The 10,491-nt window shown below is 27.7% G+C and overlaps 2 protein-coding genes across 2 annotated transcripts; one reads left to right on the top strand and one right to left on the bottom strand.

Annotated features, from left to right (window-relative positions):
- Positions 1-35: 35 nt before the first annotated feature.
- On the bottom strand, positions 36-8,935 carry LOC112681427 (33 kDa inner dynein arm light chain, axonemal-like). The gene is made up of 7 exons (XM_025551685.1): positions 8,511-8,935; positions 8,212-8,352; positions 7,444-7,552; positions 1,749-2,025; positions 1,254-1,399; positions 603-800; positions 36-211 (listed from the first exon to the last, which is right to left on the bottom strand). The coding sequence occupies exons 3-7, from the start codon at positions 7,543-7,545 to the stop codon at positions 164-166; spliced, it is 771 nt and encodes a 256-aa protein (XP_025407470.1). The 5' UTR covers positions 7,546-7,552; positions 8,212-8,352; positions 8,511-8,935; the 3' UTR covers positions 36-163.
- LOC112681418 lies at positions 4,120-6,654 on the top strand. Its single transcript, XM_025551677.1, has 3 exons — positions 4,120-4,745; positions 4,828-6,476; positions 6,567-6,654. Exons 1-3 carry the CDS (start codon positions 4,217-4,219, stop codon positions 6,633-6,635), a joined length of 2,247 nt encoding a protein of 748 aa, XP_025407462.1. The 5' UTR covers positions 4,120-4,216; the 3' UTR covers positions 6,636-6,654.
- Positions 8,936-10,491: the final 1,556 nt, after the last annotated feature.

Genomic DNA, 10,491 nt, shown 5'->3' with positions numbered 1-10,491 from the left:
AAAATACAAACAAATTAATAAAATAAATACACGGCTACTCCCGTAAACATGCCAATGAATTAATATGCTTAAATGAACACATTTATAATTTAAGAAACACTATTTAAAATATAATTATTTTTGATCATTTTAATCTAATAAACATCAACTGTTGTTAGGTTTGTTACTTATTCGCATAATTTTTCGGATCAATGATGGATTCTATTTGAACCTGTAATCAAACATACATAATTCCTATATATGAATGTAATTTTAATGTACATTTACGCAGTTAATTTTAAATTAAATTTTTATAAATATGTACAGGTACGTAATACATAGGTGTATTATATACTTTAAGTAGTCTAAAGGCCATGTGAATTTAAGCTAAGTTTTTGTATTAGCGGTTTGATGTATTATCAGTACTAATTTATCATATAACTCAGTAATAAAATTGCGCACAAATACCACTGATATGAGTCAAGCATACAAATACGATATCTGCGTGCATCAGATGTACGGAAAAAATAATAATCAAAACTGATGGATGCTGAGATATAAAATAACACACAAGTTCAAAATAATTAATGAAATAATGTATGAGTAGGTCGCGCCACTCTTACTTTCATTATTTGGTTGGATTTTTTCAAATCGTCTAAGTCTTTAGCGTGACGTGTTTCTTCTGCATTTACCGCTTTGGCCATCTCGATTTTGAGTTGCTCCGTCTTCGCAATCGTTTTATCAAACGCTGCCTCTAATTTTTCATTTTCGGTCTTCAAATTTTCTCTTATTGTCTTCAAATTGTTCATTTGACCTTTTTGCTACGAAAATACCACAGGGTTAACAATTATAAATATTTTTCCATGATGCCATGAAGTTATTCAACCTAATGCATGTAGTACTATATTTGATTGTAAGTATGGCGGTATATTTATGTTACTTATTATCAGTATTTTATCATCATCTGAAAATGTCATCACCAATAATATTACTATAAGTTATTATATGTTAATGGCAGTGTTCCATTTGGGAAAAATTAAGTAGAGGAGATCAGTTCAACGATTAAAAAACTGCATTTCACGTTTGAAATTATTTAACACAGACCCGTGGGGGGCTTATACCCCCCATACCCCCTCTCTAATTTTTATTGCATATGTTCCTTTTCGGGCATTTTAATGGGTGACTTGTCATATGTCATTCATACCACTTTTTACCCATTAAGATTTATTTATGCATATAATAAAAAACTATTTAGATATTGCTTTGCTTATTACCAACAATGATTTTCGGATTCCAAATGTTATTACGCTCTCGTACAGCTTTTGATAACTGTTTAAATTTTTTTGGATTTCATCACGAACTCGGATTAACATGCTGCCCCTTTCTGGACAGTTTACCGTCACTTGTCTAATAATTTCGTCTGCATACATAAAGCCATAAATAATATTAAACTCAATTAAAATATAATTTTTAAATAACTAAAAAAATATGTAATCAGTCTTATATAAAATTAAAAATTTGAATCAAACTATACATTTAACGAATTTCAGTTAGGTGTCTTAAGACTCAGAAGAATATTAAGTAATATTGCTGATTTTAGAGGGCTCGATATAAACTTGATTAATGTCTCAAGTTCATTATTATATAATTAATTTTTTTCAAAATTCTGTTTCATTTTAGAATATTAATCATAATATTTATTTTCGAAATGTTTTACTTATAAATTTAAATTAATAAATAAAAATATAATATATTGTTTTCAAACTTACTGAAACATTGGAAGTACAGTTGCTCTTTTATCGGACAAATGCCCACCTCTTTGGCATTGAATTGTTTCAAATACATGTTCAATTTCATATTAAGATTTTTCATATCCAATTTAGTACCTGGCTGATTGGATAGCTTTTGACGGTATAATTTCCCATCCTTTTCCCATTCCTTTGCTGGCAATATTTGATTCAAAACGTCATCGCATTTTAGGCCTTGGTTAATATTCACATCTTCTTCAAAATTTAATGTTGAAACATTTGAATCTGTACATTTTTCCTAATAAATGATTTAACATTTATGACCAAAAGTTAATTTATAGCTTATAGCATATATTTTAAAATCCACGTTTATTTTAAAAGCTATTTATAAGTATCTATTACATAATATTATCTTTGTAAATTGAACTTCGATAAATGAAAAACAAAAGATACTTTACGCTGTATAAAAAGTATTTTTATAAATTATGAACTTAAAGACAAAAAACAGTATCAAGCTTTTCATTAAAATTCCTGTTTTAGAATTTCCAAAATATTATTTATATTCAATTTTCTGTGTCTTTTTCTTAAAATTTATCTTGTTAGTCAATTTATTTTTAAGATGATAAAAATATATAAATTACTATCAACAAAAAAATAAAATAAAAAATAGTCATTTGTATAATTTATTTACGCTATTTACAAAGAACGTGATACATTTTAATTTATAATGTATTGGAATATAGAGATTTGAGATTTATTAAGATGTGTAAGAGGGGCGTAGAATAAAAAAGGCTGAGAATTACTGTATAGACCTAGATTAAGACTACGTGTTGTCTATAAATATTGGAAAACTATAGAAACTTATTTGAAACATATTGAACAATATATTCCATGGGAAATGAGTAATTGTATTTTATCATGTAAAAATTAAATAAAAAAGGTAAATCATATAAAAAAATTTTAATTTCATTTAATTTTAATGAAATGTTCCTTAAGCTATTATAATTTAATTTAAACTAAAAGTGTGCTATATGACTTGAGCAAAGTATTTAAAAACGACTATGTAAGAAATTTTCCAATTGATTTTTTATGAATTGGTTATAATATCTAGCTGATAAGTATTATTTAAATTGACAACACTAAATAAAATAAGATAAAATAAAACTATAAAATGTATTTTTAAAATCATTATTATATTATAAATATAAATACAAATGTATATAATAAATAAATATTATGAAATGAAAATATTGTGTATAGAGTGTTGATAAGTAATATCTGTAGGTATCAACATCTTTTCGTCTACATTTTAATATAACCATATATATATATATATATATATTAGGGTGGTCGTTATTTATAGAGGTACAATTTTTTTTTTCAAATTTGTACTCCATGACCCCCTATATTTGTTAAATAGCATAGTAAAAGTATAAATGTGAAATTCTACTATTATTGGTCAGGGGCGCATCCAGGATTTTTTTTAGGGGGGGGGCTAAATTTAAATAATTTTAATATTAATAGGTAGTATTTATTTTGAAATATGTACAGAAATCTTAAAGCTGCACACAATGCTGTTCTTCAGAGTTTTCCACAGTGTAAAATAGTTTGCTGTAAATCCCATTTAGAACAAAGTTGGTTCAGACGTTTGCAGAAAAATAAAAGTTTATTTAAAGAATACTCAAATGATTCTTAAGTAGGAAGATGGCTTAAATAAAATAATTGATATACTATAGTTGATAATTTTTTTTATAATAATTTAAAGTCAAATGTTAATTATCAATAAACCTAATAAAATTATCATAATGTTTGGGGCTAGCCATTATGGGGGGGGGCTAAAGCCCGTTAGCCACCCCCTTGGGTGCGCCCTTGTTATTGGTCAACTCCTTCACGTGCCCCCCGAGGGTTGAAGTTTGAATAATAAGGGTTGTCGATCAATAATTTACATTTATCTTATGAAAAAATAAAAATTGGTTAAATATGCATAGAATAAAATTTATAAAAAATTTTATTCTACATAAGAATTATTCTATTCATAATTCTTGTCAGATAATTATTTTTTAAATAAATAACATTTAAATCATTTTTAAAAATAAATTTACAAAAATTGGTATTTTAATATTGTTTGTGTTATTAATGATTGTAAATGCTTTATCATTGTACATAATTGACAATTATTGAATATCGTGGTTAAAAATAAACTCTTGTTAAGAAAGTACAATTTATATTTGTTCTATCGTACTGATATTAAATAATATTACTTATATTTACACATATTTCATTATCTTATCGTTGGATTAAATAATAAAGTTTTGTTATATGAGATAAAATTATTAATTTTCCTCAATACATGTACAATAAGTACATTAGTACATTGATGGCACGTGAATGCCATTAGTTATTAGTTAGTATATTCTATAGGTGTGTGGATATCGTTCAGTTTAACAGTATTTGTTGTTCATGTGGTTATTTTTCTATAATTGTTAAAGATGTCACGTAAACCTGTGTTTTTAGTTGGTTTTATGCAAAATCAAATCTATGGGGGAAAATTACACTCTAAGAGAGATGTTTTAAGTGTACTGTTTTATAATATGAGAATGGTAAATCTTAATTTACACGAAAGTGCGTCGTTGGTAATTGACGAATGCTTAATCTTTTGGAAGAAAGCTCGTATTCCTACAAAATATCGATCGAACTGTATTATAAAATGTAAAACATTATATGAAGATTTAAGAGCCTTGGAAAAACATAAAACTCGAAATAGTGAATTTGCTAGAAATAGAGAAAAAGAATTCGAAGAAAATCTAAACGATTTATTTGACATCGCACATGATGACGCACTAATTTTAATTAATTTGGAGGAAGACAAAAAATTTTTAATTGCACAGAGAAAAAAAGGCCGTGAAGGATGTATGCTTGGAGTGGACATAAAAGGTACAATAGCTGAAAGAAAGAAAAAAGAAAAAGAAGAACGGCAAAAAGAACGAAGAGAAAAACAAAGTTCAAATTTTAAATCAGGTAATACAATTTTTTTAAACTTCTATTTTTTATACGTTATTCGAATATCTAATATCAATTATTTTGTACTAAACATTTCTAGTGGACAATTTTCAATTTAGATCATCTGATTCCGATTCTTCAGACCTTTGCGATTGTCTTCCTAGTACATCAAGTACCCATGAAAACGTTCTAATTGATTTTGGACCACCAAAATCGAAAAGAGGTAGAAAAGAAATTATGTCCCCGAGATTGTCTGCTGCACTTGATAAATGCAAGGTAAGTGACAGAGATTGTGTTCATTTATTAACAGCCGTTTTGGAAGCACTAGAAATAGATTCTAGTGAATATATTATAAATCGAACATCGATTAAAATATCCCGGGAAAAATTTCGACAACAGATTTCTGAAAGGATACGTTTGAAGTTTAACAATTTAAATTTAAAATCATTAGTGCTTCACTGGGATTCAAAAATATTACCAGATATCACGAGAAAATCAAAAGTTGACCGACTCCCAGTAGTTGTTACAGCACTAAATATGGAACAGTTGTTAGGAGTTCCCGAAATTAAATCTGGTACAGGTAGAGAAATATCTTCAGCTCTTTATCACACTCTACAAGAATGGTCACTTGAAGATACAATCCAGGCTTTTGTATTTGATACTACTGCAAGTAATACAGGCATATTAAATGGCGCATGCCACCTATTAGAACAAAAACTTGATCGGAATATTTTGTACTTGGCATGTAGACACCATGTTTATGAAATAGTGTTACATGGTGTGTTTACTACAGTAAATTTAGTAAATAGTACAGGCCCAGATATTATTATATTCAAAAAATTTAAGAATGAATGGAGAAATATTGATCAAAATTCATTTTCAACATGGTCTACTGACGAAAATGTAAAAAATATTTTAAAGGGTATTAGTGACGAAATTTTAATATTTGCAAAAAATAAAATCAAAGACAATCTTCCCAGAGACGATTATAAAGAGTTACTCGAATTAATAATAATATTTTTAGGAGGTGTTCCTCCACAAGGAATACATTTTCGAGCACCTGGCGCATATCATCTTGCGCGTTGGATGGCAAAGGCAATATATTGTCTAAAAATATTTTTATTCCGAACACAATTTAAAATTACTAAAAAACAAGAAAAAGCATTAAAACGTATATGCTGTTTCATAATAAAATGTTATGCAGAAGCATGGTTTTCATCCACAAATGCTATTACAGCACCTTTGAATGATATTTATTTTTTAAAAACATTGAATGCATACAAAATGGATGACATAGAAGTAGCAGAAAAAGCAATATCGAAAATAATAAATCACTTATGGTATTTAAACGAAGAAAGTGCTGCGTTTTCAATTTTTGATGAACGAATAAATAATGAAACTCGAATGAAAATGGCTCAAAAAATTTTGCAAAAACAAGTATCCGAAGAAATTGCTCTTAAAAAATATACTGTCAATGTTCAAGAATTAAATAATTTTTTAAAGAAAGATTTACCATTGGATTTATTAGGCACAAATTCGATTAAATTATTTGAAAGATTTAACATTCCAAAAGATTTTTTAGAAGTTCACCCTAAAAACTGGAATGATCTAGAAGGATACCAAAAAGGAAAGGAAATAATTGAATCTCTCCGGGTAGTCAATGACACAGCAGAGAGAGGGGTGAAACTTATGGAAGAATTTAATGACAAGTTTACCAAAAATGAGGATCAAAAGCAGTTTGTTTTACAAGTAAGAAATTTCAAATGTATTAAATGATCTATAATATCTATTTAATACATAAATAAAAGATAAAATAGTTGGTTTCTTATTTTTTTTTAGACAGTGCAAGATTATCGAAAAAAATATCCTGGTGCTAGTAGAGAAACACTTAAAACATCGTTTGACTAAAAAAATGTTTGAAAGACAGTAATATATAAATTATTTTGGTTATCATATCTTAGAATTAATATTCTATATATATTATATATATATATATATATATATACGGTGGACCAGCTAACACCCTCCCATCAGTTTAAAGGGGTGCTTCGTATTTACTACAGATGATATTCCCGAAAGAGTGCGCTGTTTACAATAGGTGTCCTGTTTTTATTATCAGCTGACCGACGGATGCATTTTATTTTGCAGCATACCGATTACCGGTGATCAGCATAATATAATATTATAACTATTATAATACCTATATTATTATTATTTATTAACGGCTGTCGACATACTTAAAATGAGTAAAAACAACAAATATTTTGTTCCTGGTTGTGATGTTGGGAATAAAAAACATAGGAAGGAACATAGGTACAGCTTTGATTCCCAATATTAATTATCCATCACTTTTTACAGCTCCTAAAAATTATGTAAATATAGAAATAGGTACTGGTTTAATCGATGCTTGCCACTCAGGTTTAGTTAACGCCCCCAACTAATATTTCTTGTATTTTCTATTATACAGCAGATAAAAAAAGGTGTGACGTATTCAGGGTTTTTCTATGATTTAAAAGAATAATATACATTTCTTAAAGCTTTTATTTTTTGAATAAAAAAAAGTTATAAATTATAAACCCATTTCATATGCTCTACGGTACACAAATATATTTAAACAAGATTTACATACCCCGTAAATTTAATCTCAATTATCCCTCTCTATCATTATAAAGACGCCACTAGATAGCAATAGTTAAATCTAAATATTAAAGTTTACTTGTTTATATTGCATTTTATGTGTCACCAACTCTGGTTTCTCGAAACGTATCAAGTTTATGTTAGCTGGAAGTTCTACTTCTTCAACTGAGTCCATTTTCATTAGCTAACTGTTATACGAACAACAAAATTAAATTAAAAGGTACTTACATACAAGATAATAAACTAATTACTAATACCATAGATATTATCGATTATATGAATAATAAATGGAAATTTGTATTAACGACTATTATTATTATTATTATTATTATTTTTTTTTTTATAGAAGTTTTTAACTACCGTGACTAATAATACGACGTGGAAATTTTTAGTACGGTAGTTGATACCTTTTTGTTTTTAAGTTATAGCAGGTATAAGTTTGGTATAGTTATTTATTTTCTGTTCAAAAAATAAGCCTCCGGTAATCAGGTTCAAACCGAGAAAGATGACTGTGCGATAAGACGTAGCTCGACCACGAAGCACTGACTTTGATTTTATTATACCTATAAACTATAATAATGTATTCAAATTACTATGAATTAATTTAGTTTTCGGGTTTTTATTTTCAGTATTGTCTATCAATGTTACCTATCAACTTGGTAAAAATATAGATATGTGTAATAATTGGTGTTGTTTTATTTACATATTAATATATATCCCCATTATGAGCAATGAGTCACAAATTGCCGTGGAATTCGCGAAAATGGTAAATCATTCTCGATTGTGTAAGTATTTAATTGCTATAATAACTTAATTATAAGGGATTTTATGGGAATTAAGTACTAACCGGCTCACACAACTTTGGGAGGTTCTTGTAAGTTACTTGATGCGCTATCACAATATACTATATGCCGTTTATTGCGCTGACTCGCGATGATGAAGAAACGGGATTCAGATGATGCAAAAGCTTATTAATATGTACAACTGTCTAAATAAATAATACAAGACGTATAATAAATTTTCATACATGTAAATAATGCACTGAATAGGCACCCAATGATAATAATAATAACAATGATAACATAATTTAAAAAAAAAAAATATATAGACAGTGATAATACAATTAATGCAAGTAATAACGATAACCTGGACGTGACGATATTCAGGCACTGAGCGTTGAGTTGACAGCTCACCAACAGGCCAACAAAGATGGTGGTTTCAGCGAAACAGCCGTTGAGAGGACACGTGAAAAGGGGCGTCTCTCAGGTGGCACAGTGGACGTCGACAACACAATAAATAAAAATGCCGGCAAAACGACAAAAATAAAAATCCAATGTATCGAAAACAAGTTGGCGGAAAACAATGCGACAATAGATCCGCGAACACAACACATACAGACGCGGAATCGAACGTCCGCAGCAATAGCAGCTCGTGAACCAAACGAGGGGTGAAGCAGATATTTTCAAGGTGTATATAAAATCTCAACCAAGATTCTTTAAAAGAACGAGAATATACCTTTTCATTTGAATACTAAATATTTAAATTATTTAATGAAATTACAGGTCGACCGTCGTTCAATATCTCACGTTTGTTATTTTGACTACGGCGGGTAAACAGTGTTTGTAGTTACTTCATAATAATGTCATTATACGGAAACATAATTGTTATAATAGTTTATTGTTATTAAATATTAATATTAATAAACTATTATAGACGACTTCGCAAATACTTTATATAATAAAAATGTATTATGTATAGTTGAAAATGATCATTATTTGATAAGAATTTATATCTTTAGTTAGTGATAAAATTATTACGGTTATGCTTACTATGTTTACTCGATACGTAGTACTTGTCATTAGTATTTGTCATTCGCACTAATACCACACGTGTAAACATGTATAAGTAGTGCTTAGCATCAGTAAAACTGTGAGTGCAAGTGAATAGAACGGTTTGGTAGAGATGAGGAAGTAAGATTAAGTTAGGTTTATGAGTAAAATATTTAAATTAAAAATTAAACTGTTTAACTTCTTCTGTGTATCTTGTCGAAGGAGCCATTTCCTCGTTCATATTCGTTTTGGTTTTTTGCCTTAATTCAGTTTCCAGTTCATCTATTAAAGCTGATATTATTATGTTTGAGTTAATACATTGTTTTATAATACTACGACGGTCCATTTCATTTAGTACCTAGTGACTGGTGTCTATATTTATTACGTATTTTATTAATAATATTCACTACAAAAATAAATTATATCTTTATGTTATCACTTATTTATTATTGAAGTGAATACTTCTCAGCGTTAAATGCCCCCCCCACCCATCACTCCTACTTACTACGTGAGAGTACCCACTGTGCAATGGAATATTTCGGCAATTTTTTTACAATATTAATTTGTAACTTGTAATGTTACATTTAAAGTGGCATTTATGTAATTGTAATGTGTATGGAACTGCTTATGTCCTGAAAAAGTAACTTCAATTGTAATATGAATACAATGCTTTATATTAACGTTCTATACACGTTACCGGTAACATTCTATGAACGTTACAAGTAATAATCTATGCACGTTACAAGTAACATGAAATTAATGTTACTAGATAACATATGCATCTTAACCAATTCTTTAATGATATTAATATTATTTTTTTTATTTAACTATAAAATATGAAAAGGAACAACACATTTATTTAATTAATCAAATTAATAATAAACCAAATGTTTTATTATACTTAAAAACATTTTTTTTCTACAAAATAATACAATTACATAAATGAGTGTTATGCTTAAAAAGTATGAATAATTAACATAAATATACAAACAATTTAACTTATATGATAATTAACATTACAAATATATGATTCATAGACCATAGTAATAACTTAATATACTTAGATATCACATTATATAATTACAGTAAACTTAATAATTAATAAAAAAACTACATTTAAAATCATACAAATATAAAAGATATGTTTACATAATAGATAAAATATATTTACTGTAAATAGATAAATATGTACCAGCTAAAATCAAATTGACACAAAATAAATTAACAATTTTAATAAATATAAATTATGAATTTATCAAACATACAATATAATATTATTATTTGAGAAAACTACTGTG

The sequence above is a fragment of the Sipha flava genome, unplaced genomic scaffold, assembly GCF_003268045.1.
Source record: "Sipha flava isolate LNK unplaced genomic scaffold, YSA_version1 102_pilon_pilon, whole genome shotgun sequence".
Taxonomy (NCBI): Eukaryota; Metazoa; Arthropoda; class Insecta; order Hemiptera; family Aphididae; genus Sipha; species Sipha flava.
This window is presented reverse-complemented; position numbering and strand designations above follow the sequence as displayed.